We start from the raw sequence: 19,603 nt of genomic DNA, 5'->3' as shown, positions 1-19,603 counted from the left end.
GATCATATCCTATTGGAATTGCAGATTTACCTCGATCAGACCTTGAAGTGAAATTGAACACTTTTTAATTATTTATATTTATTTTGGATAAAGGATAAAATGAACAAATAATCCATCTTTCCAATAGCACAGAAACTAATTGTTAGCAAAATAATTATAGGCAACTTATTAAACATATAAATTGCAATTTTAGATTTATGCTCTAGTATTTAAATAAATATGATACTTTTTTTTTTTGCAAAAGAGCAAATTCTAATTAACGGTTAATAAAAATAAAACAATTTTATTTCTAGAAGTAAGTTTTTAATAGTAGATAACATTTTTTCACTAAATCCAAATTCTCTGAAATAACAAAATATATATATATACCTATTATTTTCTGTCCTTTTTGCATTTTAATCAACACCATAAAATATATATACTATTATTATATACATCATTAAATAAAAATTTAGTACATAATTATCACAATCATTGATAAAAATCGGACCACGATCGCCTGTCATTTGTTCCCACCGATATAATTTAGCTTGCATTTTGTTCGATTTGTAATAGATGAATAGAGAAGCAATTCATCGCTGGAGGTAACTGGAAAGGATGATGAGGAAAGAAATTATAATGGAGAAGTAACACAGACATCAGAAACCATTCTCGGAAGGCGGGGCCACATAGAGCTCGGTCCAGATTGGACAGTGAGGTGAGACGGTACCGCCCCAGCTCCACCCATTGGGTATGGCCAGATGCGTGAGGCCCTGCCGAACGACACTCCAACTCCCTGTCAACAAACTCTTAACATTTCCGGACACTAATATGTTATCCGAATACTTGGTCTTCACATTGTTAGAACTGGTGTTCGATTGGACGGGCAGGACGGCTTGAAGATTGCCTATCTCCCGCCTCTGGTCGCCACACACTAGATTGGTGAAGTCACCCAACACTACTAATTGATTGGGATCCTTGAGCTCCTTAAGTTTCTCCTCGATCATCTCAACGGGGACCTTCTCGTGCAACTCGACGTTCAGAATCTGCAATCTCACCAATCCAACGGTGAACTCGGCCAAGGCCGCCCTGTACTCCTCTAAAGTTTCCTGTTTTAACGTGATCATGTCCACGCCGATACCTGCAAATACAAATGTTGATATGGTTTAGCAGAAGGCTTAGCAGATCGAAGAAAAACTTACTTCCGCTTTGTGTGTCGTAGATGAAAGCAAGGTGCGAATCGAGGACCGAGCACTGCCACTCCCGGCTGTTCGCCCTGAACTCCGTCACCTTTCTCAGACGTGGAAAGTTCAGCTCGTCCACTATCAACTGAAGTGCTTCCTCTTCGAGGACGTCCTGGAAGCACACAATCGACCATCTATTCTCGAGGATTGTCCTGCAGACCACCTCCCGGACGCCCATGTTTTGCGCCTTCTCAAAGCTGAACCCGTCCAGATTCCACGTCGCAACTCTGATGGCATCTTTCCCGTTCCTCTTGAACCTAAAGTCCTCTTCAGGTATCGGTCTGTGCGAGTAAGCGGATAACAAATCAAATATATCGCCCAGCGATGATGGCGATGGTAATCCGTTCGCCACGTGCAGCTTCACCGGCGCACTCGACGTTTTCCTGAATTCAAACCATAGTATCACAATTGTATAACACGCTACAAACGCTAATCTATTTATATACCTGTGCTTTGTAGGAGTACTCGTACCATTGGCGAGAACTGACCCGTTTGTGCGTACTTCTGAAGCGCTCGTTGTTCTAGATAAATTTGAATCCCCCGACTCATCTTCAATGGTCAGGTGTTGGCACATGTTCGTATATCTCATAGCACTTATGGACTTCACCTTCAGCAAGTCCTCAATCTACGAACAATAAACATAAAACAATCATATTCAGTGAAAGCATTAATTAATTGATTTAATTTTATATTAATTTTATTTCATTTTTTCATTTATTGCATTTGCTTCCTATTCCAGATTAAATTGAGTTTATTTTTATTAGAGATTAGACATCTATTATCTCATTCAACCTGTTTTTCATAGTTAGGTGTGTCATTTTCAAATTGTGATAACAAACTACATAATAATATACTTTAACTATGAGATTGCTTTCTTGGAAGGCATAGTTTTATTGCCTATCATAAATGTGTAATAAATAATCAATTGTTTTCATACAATAAAATTTAGATCAGAATTTCACCTTTATTATATTTAATTAAATGCAAAATTTGCAAAAGTTTAAATAAAGATTCGTTTGAATGCAGCCCAGCAATTGATTATTTAATCGATGACAATTGATTGAAGCAAACGAGAAATTAATTCGCACACAACATGACGTCGAAGGTTGTTTTTCAACAGGTGTTTAATAAAAATGTTTTGCACCTGCTTTCTTCTCCTATATATATATATATATTTATATAAATAGAACTATTGTAAAATTGCGATGGGCGTGCGAGTATTTCCATCTTTCTCCTTGCCAAGTCTGAGGACCAGACAAAAGTTTCGCAGCCAACTTATCGCTACGCATCTTATCTATTATATTAATAAGCAGCGAATGTACATTTGAAATGACTACAGCCATTCAATTCCATACATCATTATAATACCATTCTACAAGCCGGAGTCATCTTATCTAATCTTGAAAACCAAATCTGCGTTCTTTATTAATCCGTACACTCGAGATAATATATTGTGGATATGGATGGGCACGTCGATAAGGCTTTATGTTTGTTCGGGATCGGATTTTTTTAGAAACAGGGAACATAATCATAATACGATATTGGATTGGAGGATATATCTTCAATAAACGAATGAGGTGCAAGGCAAGTGCGGACAATTCAAATTTTGTACCAAGGAAACGATTACAGTCTGTACGATAATGGTGGTTGTACTCGCAGCACCGCGCGTGCATTTAAATGCGCTGATAAGAAAAACGCCATTAACCTTGTAATAGTTCGCCCATTCAGAGGTGCAAAGGTCCAAAGCACAATTAGTCCGGCCGCATAACATTACATAACAAAAATAGAAATTTTTTTTTTAGAAAACGTCACTTGCACATCCATCGACCGAACGAACGCGCAACGGAATGCAACGGAACTCGATTACTTAAGATACAACAAGTAAATATGGTATATTTCTTTTATCGGTATTGGTAAGCAATTTAAATCATATCAAAAATAATTAATTCTCATAATAATCCAAGATTTCCCAAACTTTTAGTGCATCAAAGCAATTTTAAAAACACGACCCTCGACACACTAGCGACCCAATAAAAATTAGTATTGATTCACTTCTTGCAAGAAACTACATATATGTAGCATAATTAGAATCAAGCAATAGCTGTACATTGTTTTTCTTAGTTACCTAATCAAATGGAAACTGCATAATGAATACAAAAGAAAATAGATTAACCGTTGCAGCAAAAAACGCGATAACATTCTTTCAACAAAGTCCTGTAATTGAAATTAAATAAAGAACTGTTCTAATTAAAATTAAATTCATTTTTTTTTTAAATATCATTAGAACTATTGAAATGTGTTAAAAGTTACAATTATAATTACAATAACACTTCAAATTATGTTATTTTTTAAAATTCCATCAAGGTTATTAAATCAAAGTTTTGGAAAAACCATGACAACACTTATGTTGTTTAGTGAAAACGTTTCTTAAGTATTATATTATTACTTAAATCCATGACAATTAATCATTCGTAAATTAACAAACTTGAATTGAGACAAATAAAAACTTGATTTCACTATACATTCAAATATTGGACTCAATAGTTATGAAAGAAAATACCTTTTTAAAGTCACCCTTCTTTGTTCTGTAACAGACAATGTTTGCAGCCATCTCCTGAGTGATACCAAGGGTCTCCTGCAGATCAAAAACACTGGCCTTGTTCAGGTTGATAAGTTTTGACTGTATTCTAGTTTCACACTTCAAACTGTCCACACTCTGTGCCCTGGAGTTGCTGTTACTGTTATTGCTCCTGACACACACCTCAGCCTTTATCCTATCCAGATTCTCAGCCCCGATCCCAGGGACCAAGGCCAAGTCTTCTATCTTCCTGAACCTTCCTATTTGCTGGCGATGCCTGATGATCCCTTTGGCAATTTCCCTGTTGATCCCAGGTAGCGTCATCAGTTCCTCCTCTGAGGCAAAGTTCACGTTGAGCTGTTCGATTTTGGAGCATTCCTCTGGGAGGCTGAACGTGTGGCTGAGGTTCGCTTTGCTGGACCTCCTGAAGAGAAAGGGCGAGCGCAGGGATCGCCTACGGCTCTTCGGAAAGCTGCTCGTCTGTCCCATCTTCACTAACATCTAGTCACCAGTTGTTGTTTACAAACAAATCGGAATAAACATTTGCCTGTACACCGCGCTCCTAGCGCCCCAAACTTTCAGTGCATTTCGTGAGACACCGCCGCCGTCGTCAACCGTCAACTGACTACCATTCTATACACCCGAAAAAAAAGTACACACGAAGCAATTGAACACGCTCAACCTTGATTTTTTTTGTTATCGTTTCCCGATGGTGGGGGGTGTTCAGTCGACAATTATATCATTACGAAAAATCATCGCACTTATCGGTCACGTGATAATTGTTAGTAACTTTTCAGAATTTTCTATTGACGATCTTGGCAAAAACAAATTAACCAATTCCAATTTCTAAAACAACAAACCCGAAGATCATATTGAAAGATATAAATAAAACAATATAAACAATAATGTTCAAGTTCAAATAAACAAATTTGTTATCAATATTCACATTATTATCGGCCACGTGACCGATCCGACCAATCGCATCGACCGCCTCCACCAATTTTGACGTATGTCTATGAATCACGTCCGTCAGATTTTATATGTTTTTCGTCTCTCTCGCGCAGTTGTTGTGACATTTGGTTTTTGGTGACAGACGTAACGAAACAAAACACATCCATTGAGACATCGGAGAACGGTTCCCCCCTTCGTAAGCCCCCCAGATATCGTGTAGGTAATTCAGACGAAACAGGAAATATGACAATGGGTGACGAGACGCCAGTAACAACGTTAATTTTACCAGTGCTAATACGCCCAATCCTATCGCAGGTGAGTTAGCATAGTAAACCATTAAAAACTACTTGTGTCTAAATTCAATTAAAAATTCAAACAGTTGGAGAGACGTGATGTATCAGCCTCACAAACACTCAGAGCTGCCCTGTCGAAAGCAGAAAGCTCCTTCCCTGGACTAACCTATGATCTAGTTGTGGGCATCTTGCGTCGTGGTGAGCTCAATGTGAACATGAATGAAAGCATCCTGAGACTGCAAGGGGCCCTCAATGATTCTGACGGTAACTCAAATTAATAAAAAAACAAAAGCCATAATAACTAAGATTCATTTACAGTGGTTGAATATCGTTTAAATCGTTCCGAGGACGCTTTTCAAGAACTGAATAAAAAGTCTGCTACACTCAAGAAAATCCTCAGTCGAATTCCTGACGAAATCACAGATAGAAAAACATTCTTGGAAATAATTAAGTATGTGTCTCATAATGCTTTCAAGAAAACTTAGGTTATTAATAATTTAATATTGCTTCAGGGAAATTGCTAGTGCCATCAAGAAACTGTTGGATGCAGTGAATGAAGTGAATGGATTCATACCAGGTCCAACTGGAAAGCAAGCTCTTGATCAACGCAAAAGGGAATTTGTGAAATACTCGAAGAGATTCAGTAACACTCTGAAAGAGTATTTCAAGGAAGGACAGTAAGATAATTTCAAATATTGTAATAACAATTGAAATGTTAACATTTTATGATTTTCAGCGCAAATTCCGTATTCGTAAGCGCTCTTTATTTAATCCATCAAACCAATATGATAATATCGACTGTGAAGAGCAAGTGCGAGTGAGATAAGCATTCAGGGCCTAGGACTAAATTAAGTATTAATTTCTAATAATATATATATATAAAAAAATGTATAATAAGTGTGTTGTCGGTATAAGGTTTTACAACTTTTATTTTTTAATTATTTTCATTTGATTCTAAATTCGATAAAATTTTGTTTGTTTTGTATCGCTTAAAGATTCCATTTCTTATGCAATTCATTCATTCATACTAGGTTTACTCTACCTGTATTTTTTTTCTTTGTTTGTCGAGTATTATTAGGATTTAAAACGTGCAGCAATGAATGAAGTGGGGAAAAGTTTAAATTGTATAGATGTATAAAATATGTTGGAATATATTGAATGAATTTATTTTTCAACGAAACAGAGAGAGCTATATAATGTGAGAGATTATATCTAACATAGATTTTCTTTAAAATGCCAAATTATAATATATATATGAAAAAGGTATATATTAAAAAAAAACTATTATGAAAATGTGAACTTTTTTGTTTCAAATTAAATAAATCTTCTTAAAAACTATATTACATTACTTATTTTAATTTGGGTAGAACGACCCAATGGTTAATTATTATTTTAAATACTCGTTAGATTCTAATGTTAACGTTAATAAACATATTTATGTTCCAATCAGAACATTCAATAATTAATACGAAAATTGGGTTACTATAGGCAACTCCACTATCTTATTTTGTTTATGTTATTTATTCTAAATGATATAATAATGATCTTCCATCAATTGTATTTGTTTCTTTGTTAAAATGTATTTAAACTAATTTAAAAGAAATAAAGACATGTAACAAGCAATAACAAGTCTTATATTTTTTTGACATTTAACATAACCTCAGTTAATCAAGTCAAAATTTTCCTCAATTTTCCCGCTTGTCGTGTTTAGGGTAGTTACATTTTATTTGCTAATAAGCATAAATAAATAACAACTATGGGCAGTGACGAGGAAGATTTATATCTGCAAAAGTTAAACGACTTTATTTTCGACGAGGACAAAATAGTAAGATATTTTTGTATCAATGAAAAATACTCTTCTTATTGTTTATTTCTTTCAGATAACATTTGCATGGCTCAGTAGAGAACTAAAAGTTGGGCCTCAAAGGGCCAGAGAGCTGTTAACATCATTTGTGAAAGACCACAGATCTCTGAAACCAAATGATTTGTCAACAAGTTGGATCTTGTCAGGAGTCCTCAAGGAAACAGGAAATATTACAGTATGCTTGGCCAGGGAACAGGAACTTGAAGTGAAGAAGAATCTTTTTGATCCACTTGTATCAGAATTAATTTACAGTGTGCAGAAGGCAAATGAAGTTGATCTTAATGTCATATCTATGGTTGACAACCTTGACATCAATAAAGACACAAAGTTAGTTGACATATAGGAAGTTAAGCATTATTATATTCTGTTCTTTTAGGTTTTTAATAGCAGGAAGAAACTGTATTAAGAGGAATGTCAGAGTAAAATTTGTGGTGCCAGAGACACAGAGGGCAGCTCCAGTTGATAAAACTAAAGCTTCCCATTTGTTTGGTAAAGTCAAAGTGGACACATCTGAGCCTAAGATTAAAATTGAAAAGGTTTCACCCAAAAAATCAACAACAATTAAGGTAATACTAACTATTAAATTTATTTTACTGTAAACTATAAAATATATTTTTTTTTTTCTTGGATAAGATCTCTCCTAAAAATGAAGTAACAAATAAAGCCAAAAAAGGCGGCTTAGCTAGTTTCTTCACAAAAGGTCCTGTCATCAAGACGGAAACTAAACCTAAAGTAAAACCTGAAGAGGAAGTTATAGAGGTGGATAAGGAAGAGGAAGAAAAGAAGACAGATGTTGTAGAGGTGGAGAAGGAGGAAACGGCGAAGCGCAAGACGGATACTTTCTTTGATAGTGATACGGACGAAGAGGCGCAGAAGATTGAGGCAAGGAACAAACGGCAAAAAGTTGAAGAGAAGTCAAAACCTAAGACTTCGAAAAGGAAGAATGATTCCAGTACGGAGAGACCTAAGAAAAAGCGAAAGCGAATCGTGCAGAGAAACGATTCCGACAGTGATGGTGATTTAATCAAATGTCTGATAATTGGAAAATGTTTGACTTTACGATTTTTTATTTGCAGATATGTTCGCTGATGAAGAAAAGAGGGAGGACGACGATGAAGATATTGTATTATCGGACAACGAGGAGACGTTTTCCATTAATGTGTCCAAAGAAACCTCGAAACCAAAGAATAAAAGGCGGAAACAAGTTGAGAAAAACTTCATGGACGAAGATGGATACATGAGTAATTTGTTGCAAATCCTGCTGTCGCGTTAATATCACTTTAATTATTTATATTTACAGTTACCAAGAAGGAATGGGTTACAGTGAGCGCATCCGATAGTAGCGAAGAAGAGAAGGAGCAAAAGAATCCTCAAACTAAAAAAGAAACTTCATTGCCAAAAAAGATCAGTCCGATAAAGCCAGCCGTTAAATTGAAGAAGCAACAGCCTGCAAACCAAAAGACCCTCATGGATTTTTTTAAAAAGAAATAAACGCATGTGTCGATTTTATTTAAAAAAAAATAACATTGTTTTATCCTATATGTTTTAAGTAATTTAATCTACACGATTTCTAGTAAAATTATTGAAAGTTACAAATGTTTTTACTTGCATTAATTCCATTCCTTTTAAATTGAAGAAAAAAATATTTCATTGGTAAATGTAAACTTTAGATTTTATATATGTTTATGAAATGTTTTTTTGTAATTACAAGTAAACATCTTTATGTCCAATTATCATAAGAGATGACAGTTTGTAAATTCGCGCCATATTTTTTAAAAATTTGTTTGATGTCAAGTTCTGACAGCTGATGGAAATCGACATTCTTAACCACACTTTCAAAGTTCATAATACTCCATACCATAACCTCTCCGAACGCATTGTTATTGTGTTAAACTGAGTGTTCCAAGGAAGAATATGGGAAATATGAAGAAGGGTCTGGATATGACAGCGAGCGAGGATAGCGGCGACGAGGATGTGTCCAGTAGCAGCGATGTCAGTATGAGTGATTCCGATTCGGATTCTGACTCTGGATCAGATGTGTCTCAGAGCGAGATTGATACTATGGTAACACAGTATGATCATGGTGAGGAAGAGGAAGATGAATTGATAAAGGCTATCAAGAAGGAACACACAAAGAAGAGGGATCATCCTCCAATGATAAAATGTGAAGACCATATTGTCAAGATTTCGTTTCATCCAAATGAGGATTTGATAGCAGCAGCCTTGATAACAGGAGATGTTCTTGTATACAGATATGGAAATGAGGAAAATAAATTGGAATCTACTTTGGAGCTTCACGCTAAGGCTTGCAGGGATATAAGTTTCAGTGGAGATGGAAAGTATTTGCTTTCAGCATCAAAAGACAAATGTGTTGTGATCTCTGACGTTGAGACTGAGCAAATGGTTAGAGTTTATGAGAAAGCACATGAGAACCCGATTAATTGTGTTAGAGTCATTGATGAAAATTTGTTTGCTACTGGTAATTAAATTATTCTTAACATTCAATTAATTATAAATAATTATTAATTCTTGATTTTAGGTGATGATGAAGGTGTTATAAAATTATGGGATCAAAGGGAGAATAATCTTAAGCACATATTCAAGCTCAAAAAGAATGAAGATACCATTACAGACATTGTAACTCATGATGAAAAGAAATATATGCTTTGCTCCAGTGCTGATGGCACTTTAACCACAATAGACTTGGCAGAGAGACAGTTCTTTGTGCAATCTGAAGAATATGAAGAGGATTTGACTGCTCTTGGTTTGTTTAAACAAGAAACTAAATTGCTCGCAAGTACTTCGAGGGGCAAGCTACTTTTGTTTAATTGGAACGAATTTGGTCTGCATAGCGATATGTTCCCAACGACTGATACGAACATCAACGCTTTAATCCCGATCACTGAAAATATCGTTGTCACAGCTTGCGACGATGGCGTTTTAAGAGCTACACATCTATTCCCACATCGACATTTAGGTAGTCCAATTAATTTTATTATGTATTATTTTCAATTACTAATTATTATTTTTAAGGTATCGTCGGTCAACATGATTTGGTTATAGAGAGCGTTGATATCTGCAATAACGGAAAATTCATTGCATCTAGTGGGCATTTCAATGACATCAAATTTTGGAACATTCAATATTTCGAGGACTTTGAGAAGGTCGACAAGAAGAACACTAAGCGGAAAGAGTCGGAGATGAATCTGCCGTCGTCCAAACGTCAGAATGTCGCTGATTTCTTTAGTGATTTAAGTTAAATTATTGTATTTTTTATTGTTCCCATATAATTATATCATTTTTGACATATCAAATAGTGACAATAGGCTTCATATTTTTTTGTTGTTGACATCTATTCAAAAAAAAAGCATAATTCAAACTTCTAAGTGACACTTGGAAAATGTTTGTCTGTAGATTGTGTTTGGGGAAGGAATCCGCGCAATATTACAATATTAATTACGGTGCACCAAGTATAAAGCAAAAACTTCGTCTTTGTCAACCGGAATTGGTAAGTTGCATGTGAATGATTAAGATAAAATATATAAGAATAATTTCATGAAGGATGACAATTTTCTGGAAGACGCCGTGATTTGTGAACATTGCTTAGCCAATGTTTACATGTCGTTTGACTTTAAGAAAAAATGCCTGTCAATGATGGAAACAGTCAAGGAAATGACCAATAACTATACTAGTCAAACTAAATTTAATTCCATTCTGCCTCCTACTACAAAAACAAACAACGACGTTGCGGTTAACCCGTTGGAGAATCAAACGAAATGTCAAGGGTTAAAAAAATTGAAAATCATCAACTTGGATAACGATGAAGATAGGAAACAGTTACTGGCTGCGGTAAAAACCGATGTTAAATCTAAACCGCCTAAGTCTAAAGTAAAGCTGAATAAGAAGCGATTGCAGATTGTGTGTAAGATATGCTACAAGCAATACTTAACGTTATCACAACTCAGAAAACACATGCGGCTCATCCACAATACCAATAACCTCCAGAATAGATTGCCCATGATAATTTCAACGCTTCCAACAGAAGTCCTCCGCAATATCAACATAGAGTTGAAGGACAATTGCATGAGTGTCAGTTGCAATAGTTGCAAGATCAGATTGAAGTGCAATCACGAGATGAAGTATCATAAGGCTACCCATCATAATGGCATCAAAGTCAATCCCATTCACTTCAAAGTTACTTGCGAAATTTGTAAGATGATTTTTAGTCATGTCTACTTGAGTTACCACATGAAGAGTCACCTTTACAAAGTTCATCTTGAAGATATATTTGGTGGCGGGAATACAGTCAGCGAGGGCTCTTTCTTCATTGTAAAGTTCTGGAAATGCGATATCTGCAATTTGTACTTCAATAATTCCGAAGACTCCGTAATGCATCATTTAAAGACGCACAAAATTGATTCAGTTTAAATTTGAATTGTTTGCCAACTTAACTTGTTAATGACCTAAGTTAGTACCACAATAATAACACGTGTTTTTTTTTCAAAATGTCAAAAAATATAAATACTAAACATAACCTCAGTAACATGTTGTTTCATTAGTACTTTAATAAAAGTAAAATATATAGTTTGTTTAAAATGCCAGAAGTAATGGAAGAACCGCAGCCGGGATCATCGAAAGATTTGGTGAAGAAGAAACCGAAAAAGGGAATTATATATTTATCGCAAATACCATCGCACATGAACGTCCTTTTAATAAGGGAATACTTCCAACAGTTTGGTAAACTTGGAAGGGTTTATTTAGTATTAGACAATAAAGGTATGTTATTTTCTATTACTTTATAAATAAAATATGTCTTAAATTGATTGTTTCATTGCAGATTCAAAAACTGGGGAGATCAAATGGAAGCATATGAAAGGTTCCAGAAAATATAAAGAGGGTTGGATCGAGTTTGACAAAAAATCAGTAGCCAAAAGGGTTGCAACATTATTGAACAATACCCAAGTAGACAACCGCAAAAAATCAAAGCATTATGACCAAATATGGAGCATGAAATATCTGTCACATTTCAAATGGAACCACCTACATGAACGTTTAATGTATGAGAATCAATTCAGAAAGCAGAAGTTGCGTAATGAAATCCAGAGTGCTAAACATAAGACAAACTTCTTCACACAAAACTTGGACTTGAAAAAGAAAAAGAAGCTGGATCTCATAAACAAAGAATATCAAGACAAAGAACTGTTTGCAGTCAAGAGCCAGGAAGAACCAGAGGTTGATCCAGAGGAAAGAAAAGATTTCTTCAAAACACTTTTCAATTAGTTTATTTACTAAGAATACATTTGATTTATTGTTTAACAGCTATTTTTTCTTCATCTGGACTTTTTGTTCTGCCCATGTACTTGTTTCCTTCTAAGTCAATGGAGAAGTTGTAATCTACCTCATTGCTGATTGCTTTGTCAATGGCCTCATCAATATTTTCACTAGTGATAAATGTATGGGCCACAGCCTTTTGCTCCCTAACCAATTTCTCAGCTTCTTCAAGTTTCTCAGCATTGATCCGTTGCCTCTCCAAAACTCTATCCTCAGCTAATTCTACTTCCTTCTCAATGTCAGCAGCAATCCTAGCTTCTCGAGTTTTCTTAACTTCAACATTCCATTTATCATTCAACTCGATGCATCTCCTCAAATCTGCTTCCTCTTCCAGTTTCTGATTAAGATTCTCCGTTTTCTGCATGTGCGTGCAGTACTTGTAGGTGAAATGTCTCCGGATCGATTTCATTTGGGTTCTATAATTGTTGAATAGCCTTGCGAGTTCATCGTTCTCTTCCTTCGGAATTTTTGGGATCTCTGGAATTTTGAACAACTTCGACCTGGCTTTTGGAATCCATCGGGGCTTCCTTCGCCAACGCACCGTTTGTAAGGTAGGATTAGGGCTCAAAGCCTCGGCCCCCAGTTGCAGCCCCTTCAAACAATTTAAAACTCGTAACATTCTATAACCTAACCTCAAAGACCCAATACCCTTATTTTATAATATTAGTAATTTTGAACTGTCAATGTCAAAAAATGTGTTGTCAAATTTTTAATTATTTTTTAAATTTTATAGGTATTTTAAAAAAATAAGTTGTCTTGCAATTTAATATTATTATGGAATAACATTTATCTTTTATTAAAATATATTGCTTTAATTAAGCAGTACACATTATCATCACAAATGCCATTTCAAGTAAGTTTTATCTGCTTTTAAAATTTGTATTTAGATTTAATAAAAATTGATTTATTTGTGAAATTTTTTATAATTAATATGAGGATTAATTAACGCAAGTTCACGGTATATTTCTATTAAAAAAAGCATATTAGGAATATACATTTTAAGTAGTAATATGCATTGAGCTAAGTCATGTAAATTAAAGTATCGATAATTATATTTTCTTTATAAAAGTGTTTATCATGGTCGGAAATAATGATTCACATTATAATTTTTTGCTCAATTATAAGTTTTAGGTTAATTTAAATGAATATGCAATAATATCGTAATTGGAAACAACTTTCGAACTTTGGTCTAAGTCATAGCGTAACCATCTAATGGCACTGCATAAATTAATTGCAAATATTAATGATCTACTTGAGAAAAAGGTGTGTATTTGAATTTGGCGCCGTGCACCCCCGCACCGATTGCACGACTGACATTGACAGTAGCGTCGGTGCCAAAACATCGCTTTATGTTTTCTATAATTCCAAACGTCTTGAGTCGATTTTGCTAGCGAATTAATATGGGTGAGTTAGAGCACTTGAAAAAGATCGTAAGCATTGTTCATTCATCGGCCCGAGACGAGCGCAATACTATATCCATTGTAAATTACATATGTGGCACTTCGTGCAGAGCGCTGTCCTACCGACGTTGACGCCGTTGCCAATAGTCCTTATTTTTATATCGAAAAATGCTTGTAATCGACATGAACTCGATCAGGTATTGGTCTTTAGGTCATGTACAGGTTTAAATTCATTTGATGGACGATCTGTTGGAGGAATGTACATTTGATAATTGTTTGCATTTTGAAATGTGGGTTCAATAAGATTTGTTGTTGGAATTCCAACACATAGGTGCGGCAACGCCGTAACCTCCGCCACTGTCTCCTGTCAAAAGGAGGCGAAACTTTCGGTGGAAAGTGCAAACTCTTGTGTGTCATTTACTCTGTGTGCATTTTGGTCGTCTTTTTAATCGAGTTCTGTTTGGTTTTGGTGTCCCATCGACTGTTCCGCAACGAACACGAAAGCTGTGAAGTGCATTAGGAATCAATGTATAGGATTTCATAGCGCCGTTTCGTCCACAAGTAATATTAAAGTGGTGGTAGGAAAGAGAAGAAGCTCCGAACAGTCGCCCCTTACGATAATAAACGCGAAACGGATAAAGAAGGTAGGTAGGCCCTGAAGGCTGCTATCTCCTTCGTCTCTCGTTCTCTCTCTCTGTCTCAGACACACACCGCTTCCCATTGTTGTTGTTTGTTTCTTCATTTGTTTTCTACGATCTATTTGTTTCTTGCGAATCCTTCCGTCTTTCTTCTCTCTCTATTTCCAGCTCGATCCTCTCCCTTGCGTCATAAGCTGGTTAGCCGAGGATTTTCTGTTTTAGAACGCCTTGGGAATGAAAAAAAAAACGGACTGACCTGTTGATTAGATACGTAGAGTGCGAGAACAGAGAGTCGTCCGCAGGTTATCGTCACCTCAGCTGACACAGATCATCGGGTAGAAAGAAAATAATAAATATTAACCTGATTATATGCCCTTGAAATTAGTTTTTTCGCTTTTGTATTTGAGTTATTGTCTCCTATATATATATATATTTATATATAAGAAGTGGCCGAATGGACGCCCAGTTTCCACTCTGCGTGGATGAATCACCACTCGTTTGATAACAGCTCTTCCTAGGTTTCGTTTCCTCCCCTTCGCGTGTCGCGGTTCCTTTGTTGTGGTTGCCTCATCTGACGTTGCTTCCAACAATAAATAATCAGGTATTTCATGTGCGAAAACAAAACACAGAGAGAGAAAAATGCAAAGAGAAAGCGTTATTGTGTGCGCATTTTTTTTTGTAATCCACTTTATTCGTTTATTCGTTTATTTATTTTTTGTTCTTTGCGAAGCTTTCATGCTACTCAAATATTTAGTCTTCCTGGATTATTTTTTTTGTTATCGGACTGTCGAGTAGCGTATTTCGAAAAAAGTATGAAACCATTGTCAAGGTCACAGTGCAGATCTTTAAATCGCTATCCTTGTTTTTTCCATCTCAGTAGAATTTTCATATGACATTTTTCACGTGATATTTAATAAACAGTTTTGGTGTGCATTGCATTTAATCCACCGAACAGCGCATGATGTAACTAAGCAACGCAATAAAAACAGTTGCATTGCTGCGATCGCCGTATTTTGTAAATAAATCTTCGTCGACGTTTTGTTTTATACTATATATTTTTTTGTACTTTTCGTTTATTGATGACTCCTATAATATTAGACAACTTTCGTTTCCCAGAATAACATTAATAATCTAACGCACCTTAATTTGTTCTATTTCTATAATTTTCGATAACATATTTGCGAACGAACGTAGAAGCGAATTGATTATTCATTTCTTTGATATATTTTAACAATCATTATACAAGTGTTTAATATTTGTTTCAATTATTATCGATGTGACAATTCATTATTAAACAAATTTGATTTGCGTACTTGAAAATCGTCAATAATCTTATCGATTCACAATTTGTACATTATATGTAATTGTAGGTAAGGGTTACGTTGAGAGTATTATGATTTTAGATCAAAAATAAATATAAAGAATATTTTAATACATGCATAACAATAATTACATGTAATTTGTATAAGAGAGTGATACGTGTCCAACAGGAAATGAAGATGTTTCTAAATCTTGATACCACAAAACATAGAAGATTAACTATTTCAAGTGGAATATCCGTTTGAAATTAGATGATTCTATTATTTTATGTTATGTTACACATATTTCAAATATAATGAAATCTGTGGATTGTAGTAGCTGTGGCTATCAAGATAGCGGCTGCAATAAACTAAGATAACTTCTTGTTTGATGTGCATATTTGCACATACAAACTGCAATCGCGTTAGCTCATACACGCAGCAAAAAAATCGTTTCCATCCGTAGTTTCTTGCAAAACACGTTGTTTAGTTTATGTAAAACGGCGCAACGCAGACTTTAGTCTTGAGACAATTTTTAGTTTTTGCTGTTTATCTTATCGTACAGTGTTTCTAATGTCGTTGCTTTTGTTTTGCAGAAAACATGGCCACCAGAACTCAAACGGCTCAGAGGCCTAACGGCTCGGCGCAGGGCAAGATCTGCCAGTTCAAATTGGTTTTGCTCGGCGAGTCAGCCGTCGGCAAGTCGAGTCTGGTGCTGAGGTTCGTCAAGGGACAATTCCACGAGTACCAGGAGAGCACCATCGGAGCAGCCTTCCTCACGCAGACTGTCTGCCTGGACGACACCACAGTCAAATTCGAGATTTGGGATACGGCGGGTCAGGAACGGTCAGTATTAGTAACAGTTGTAACGCTAACTTACAATTATTACTAGAAGTTGAGACTCGAAATGTGAGATTACAGTGAGCGTATTTTACCATTGTACATTTTTAAAATTACAATTATTGTTCGCCAATTTTTAAAGCAAATTAAGAATTTGACGTTAAAGAAAATGACGTAAAGGTAGTTAACATTTTTGTAATATTCTGTATATACAGTTTACATTATCAACATTAAAGATCAAAAAGGTTGAATGAAAAATCGATGGTGCGTGGTGGTGTTTTCTTTATTTTGTTATACTGCCAATTGAATATTGCGCTCGTTCTTGCAAATTTTGTTGTAATTCTTTACCTAAATCTGATTGTAACTGATTTTTGTGATAAGTTTATTTTTTTCTTGGTTGCAGGTATCACAGTTTGGCCCCAATGTACTACAGGGGTGCGCAGGCCGCCATAGTGGTGTACGACATTACGAACCAGGATACATTTGGCAGGGCTAAGACGTGGGTGAAGGAGCTCCAGCGCCAGGCCAGTCCAAACATCGTGATCGCCCTCGCAGGTAACAAACAGGATCTGGCCAACAAGAGGATGGTGGAGTTTGAGGAGGCGCAGAACTACGCCGACGAAAACACGCTGCTCTTCATGGAGACTTCGGCGAAGACCGCGATGAACGTCAATGATATCTTCTTGGCAATTGGTGAGCTTATCGTGTAATGGATGATATTCATCCGATGTTTTTAACCTTTTTTGTTTAATTTTCAGCAAAGAAATTGCCTAGGAACGAGCAGGCGAGCGGGGCCAGCGCTAGCGGACAAGGCAGAAGGTTGGCGGAGGGTGATACGGGTGCAAGGGCTGCAGGCAGCTGCTGCAAGTGATCGCACTGCAAGGTGAGATTAGTTGCAGCATTATCAACATATATACTCTATTCTACTGTATAGCATACAAAACAAAAAACAAACAAAAAAAAAAAGAATTATATAATATAATAACAAAAAAAAAACAACAAACAAAAAATTACTATCCGGGGGTGCTGGATTTTCAGGTCAGGAGAGGTCCGTACGCGCGCCACACATAATATACATAGTGATTAATATATATACATATATATTTACATTCTGCATAAACATTATTTTAATCAATTAGTGTATATTTTCTTTTCTAGGAATCGTTTTGTTTCGTTTCTTTGTAATTTTTCTCTCCTAACTTCGATCATGCTCCGCCCCCCAGACACGCCCACCCCATATGACACATACTAATACACTTAATTTGCATTTTAATTTATCATCGATCTTGAACGATATGAACACAAACACACCAAAAACAAGTGGCAAAAAATTAAACAGATTCCAGTGAACTGCTGTCAAATTGATTACGACTTTCGAAGGATAGTAAATTTTAAGCTTTAATTTACGTATATTATATTCATTTGATTTAAATATAATAAATTGTTTGTGACGCAATTTTGCTCCAAAACTATGTATTATATAATGTAAGACGTACTAAACACTGCACACTCGGCTAGCAATGAGAAAGATAAATCAATTTGGCAGTACGAAGAGAATCCTCGAGTTCCGAAACAGGTCGATCCAACCCGATTATGAAATTACTTCATCCCATATCCTCTTTGCCGCCGCCGACGTCCACCACGAAGCCCCTCCTTCCTTGCACATGCAAACTGTAAGCTCGGATCAATTAGACTTAAGTTCAATAACAATAATAGCAATAACAAAATAAAGATGAAAAATCAAGGGGACCGCATTTTCTTTAAGCAACGCATCGTCTTTTGATTTGCAAGGAATACAATTTGTAGATACGATTTCTCTTCATTATTATTATTATTATTTTATTTATTATATATATATGAATAGTCGGTAGTTGAGATGAGAGGAATTATATATATATATAAAACAAATCATATAATATATTGTATTCAATATAGGTTTTCTCTTTTTGTTTAACATCTAATTTATTAACATTGTAAAATGATTTTGTCGTCCGTAGTTTGTAATTATGTTGTCTGTTCTCTCCTTTTGCAGAATCCGGCGGATTTTATTTTCTGTTGTAATCATTTCTCCCTCGTTGGTTTTCTTTTTTAAAATGTATTTCTCTATTTCTACATTAATTAATTTTTTATTTCTCAATTAGAACCGAAATGAAATAAAAGGTAATCGTAAGTTATATTGAGGAAGAGAGGATCAGGATTGTAGTTGCGAATTGTAAACGGGGATATATATACACGTATATAACGAGTAAAAACAAAAAGTACATAATTTAGGAGATTTGTAGTTAAAAAAGGAAAACAAATAAGGTTATATATGTATAAAAAAGAAAAAAAAACAAATTACAAGGTGGTTGTACAGTTTGTATGGATGCAAACATAAAAGGTAATCACTGAAAGAATTATTATTATTAATGTTATTGTTCGTATGGGTTCTTTTCTAATTTCTTCTGTCACTCCTCGATTCCATATATTGTATTATAATAATATATAAAATATATTATATAAGATAAAAAAAATAAAGTCTACAAGAATTAAAGGAAAAAATGAAGATTATAATTATATATATATATAAATAGAACGTAAATAATTGATTTTATTATTTAATGATTGAATATTTGCTTGCTTATTATAATTATTATGGTTATATTATTATTAGTTAATTATTATAAAAGAATATTCTGTTTGCACACAGAAAAAAAATGTACAGAAGTCATACTCAAATAATAAAAAGGACGAGAAATATAAAAAGAAACAAAGAGTTGAGAACGAGAAAAGTTTAAAACTGAAGAAAAAAATATAAATAATAACGAATTGTCGCAATATATATATATATATACATATAAAAATTGAAATGTATAATAAAATGTTTGTAAACCCAGCCAACTTTATCCTCAAATCGAAAATCTCGATTGATTAATTTTATATGGTAAGTGATATGTGTTATTAAATTTTCGATTAGCTTACAGATATTTATGTTGAAAAACGCACGGTTTGTTATTTTGTAAACATTGTGTCACTTGTACAATAATGTTGTTTAAACTTGCAAATTGTTGATATCTTAAACCAGTGATGGATAACCTATTACACGCGTATTATGTATTGTTTTCATGTAAATTAATTATAAATATCTATGAGATTTCGTAGTAATAGCGAGTAAACAAAACTGGAGGTGAGTAGATTGTAAAAAAAA

General features: G+C 34.9%; 6 protein-coding genes across 12 annotated transcripts; 4 read left to right on the top strand and 2 right to left on the bottom strand.

The window, feature by feature from the left end:
• Positions 1–354: 354 nt before the first annotated feature.
• On the bottom strand, positions 355–4,466 carry LOC108568084 (endonuclease/exonuclease/phosphatase family domain-containing protein 1-like). The gene is made up of 4 exons (XM_017928995.1): positions 3,784–4,466; positions 1,670–1,848; positions 1,182–1,606; positions 355–1,120 (listed from the first exon to the last, which is right to left on the bottom strand). Exons 1-4 carry the CDS (start codon positions 4,300–4,302, stop codon positions 639–641), a joined length of 1,605 nt encoding a protein of 534 aa, XP_017784484.1. The 5' UTR covers positions 4,303–4,466; the 3' UTR covers positions 355–638.
• LOC108568086 (programmed cell death protein 10) lies at positions 2,675–6,303 on the top strand. Of its 4 annotated transcripts, XM_017928997.1 has the most exons (7): positions 2,675–2,961; positions 3,026–3,136; positions 4,895–5,067; positions 5,132–5,309; positions 5,364–5,496; positions 5,558–5,722; positions 5,782–6,303. In XM_017928997.1, the coding sequence occupies exons 3-7, from the start codon at positions 4,996–4,998 to the stop codon at positions 5,864–5,866; spliced, it is 633 nt and encodes a 210-aa protein (XP_017784486.1). In that variant the 5' UTR covers positions 2,675–2,961; positions 3,026–3,136; positions 4,895–4,995; the 3' UTR covers positions 5,867–6,303. The 4 variants fall into 4 exon arrangements, with proteins under 4 accessions (XP_017784486.1, XP_017784487.1, XP_017784488.1 ...); XM_017928998.1 differs by having other exon boundaries at positions 2,675–3,104; XM_017928999.1 differs by having other exon boundaries at positions 2,675–3,113.
• Positions 6,304–6,712: 409 nt separating this feature from the next.
• On the top strand, positions 6,713–12,242 carry LOC108567975. Its single transcript, XM_017928800.1, has 12 exons — positions 6,713–6,870; positions 6,926–7,236; positions 7,286–7,475; positions 7,543–7,924; positions 7,986–8,150; positions 8,210–8,384; positions 8,817–9,352; positions 9,449–9,886; positions 9,943–10,131; positions 10,952–11,295; positions 11,469–11,685; positions 11,747–12,242. The coding sequence occupies exons 1-12, from the start codon at positions 6,802–6,804 to the stop codon at positions 12,187–12,189; spliced, it is 3,459 nt and encodes a 1,152-aa protein (XP_017784289.1). The 5' UTR covers positions 6,713–6,801; the 3' UTR covers positions 12,190–12,242.
• LOC108568087 (WD repeat-containing protein 55 homolog) lies at positions 8,720–10,231 on the top strand. 2 transcript variants are annotated; one of them, XM_017929001.1, is made up of 4 exons: positions 8,720–8,836; positions 8,879–9,388; positions 9,449–9,886; positions 9,943–10,231. In XM_017929001.1, exons 1-4 carry the CDS (start codon positions 8,824–8,826, stop codon positions 10,167–10,169), a joined length of 1,188 nt encoding a protein of 395 aa, XP_017784490.1. In that variant the 5' UTR covers positions 8,720–8,823; the 3' UTR covers positions 10,170–10,231. The 2 variants fall into 2 exon arrangements, with proteins under 2 accessions (XP_017784490.1, XP_017784489.1); XM_017929000.1 differs by having other exon boundaries at positions 8,720–9,388.
• On the bottom strand, positions 12,192–12,882 carry LOC108568088 (probable 28S ribosomal protein S26, mitochondrial). The gene has a single exon (XM_017929002.1). It carries the CDS (start codon positions 12,857–12,859, stop codon positions 12,215–12,217), a length of 645 nt encoding a protein of 214 aa, XP_017784491.1. The 5' UTR covers positions 12,860–12,882; the 3' UTR covers positions 12,192–12,214.
• A 645-nt stretch (positions 12,883–13,527) lies between these two features.
• Positions 13,528–18,477, top strand: LOC108568093 (ras-related protein Rab-5B). Of its 3 annotated transcripts, XM_017929011.1 has the most exons (5): positions 13,528–13,644; positions 16,173–16,422; positions 16,820–17,109; positions 17,175–17,299; positions 18,449–18,477. In XM_017929011.1, exons 1-4 carry the CDS (start codon positions 13,641–13,643, stop codon positions 17,285–17,287), a joined length of 657 nt encoding a protein of 218 aa, XP_017784500.1. In that variant the 5' UTR covers positions 13,528–13,640; the 3' UTR covers positions 17,288–17,299; positions 18,449–18,477. The 3 variants fall into 3 exon arrangements, with proteins under 3 accessions (XP_017784500.1, XP_017784499.1, XP_017784501.1); XM_017929010.1 differs by lacking the exon at positions 18,449–18,477 and having other exon boundaries at positions 13,529–13,644; positions 17,175–17,464; XM_017929012.1 differs by lacking the exons at positions 13,528–13,644; positions 18,449–18,477 and adding an exon at positions 14,008–14,284 and having other exon boundaries at positions 17,175–17,287.
• Positions 18,478–19,603: the final 1,126 nt, after the last annotated feature.

The sequence above is a fragment of the Nicrophorus vespilloides genome, unplaced genomic scaffold (assembly GCF_001412225.1).
Source record: "Nicrophorus vespilloides isolate i.1.1-1 unplaced genomic scaffold, Nicve_v1.0, whole genome shotgun sequence".
NCBI lineage: Eukaryota > Metazoa > Arthropoda > Insecta > Coleoptera > Silphidae > Nicrophorus > Nicrophorus vespilloides.
The sequence above is the reverse complement of the archived record's forward strand: the minus strand, read 5'-3'. Positions and strand labels throughout refer to the sequence as shown.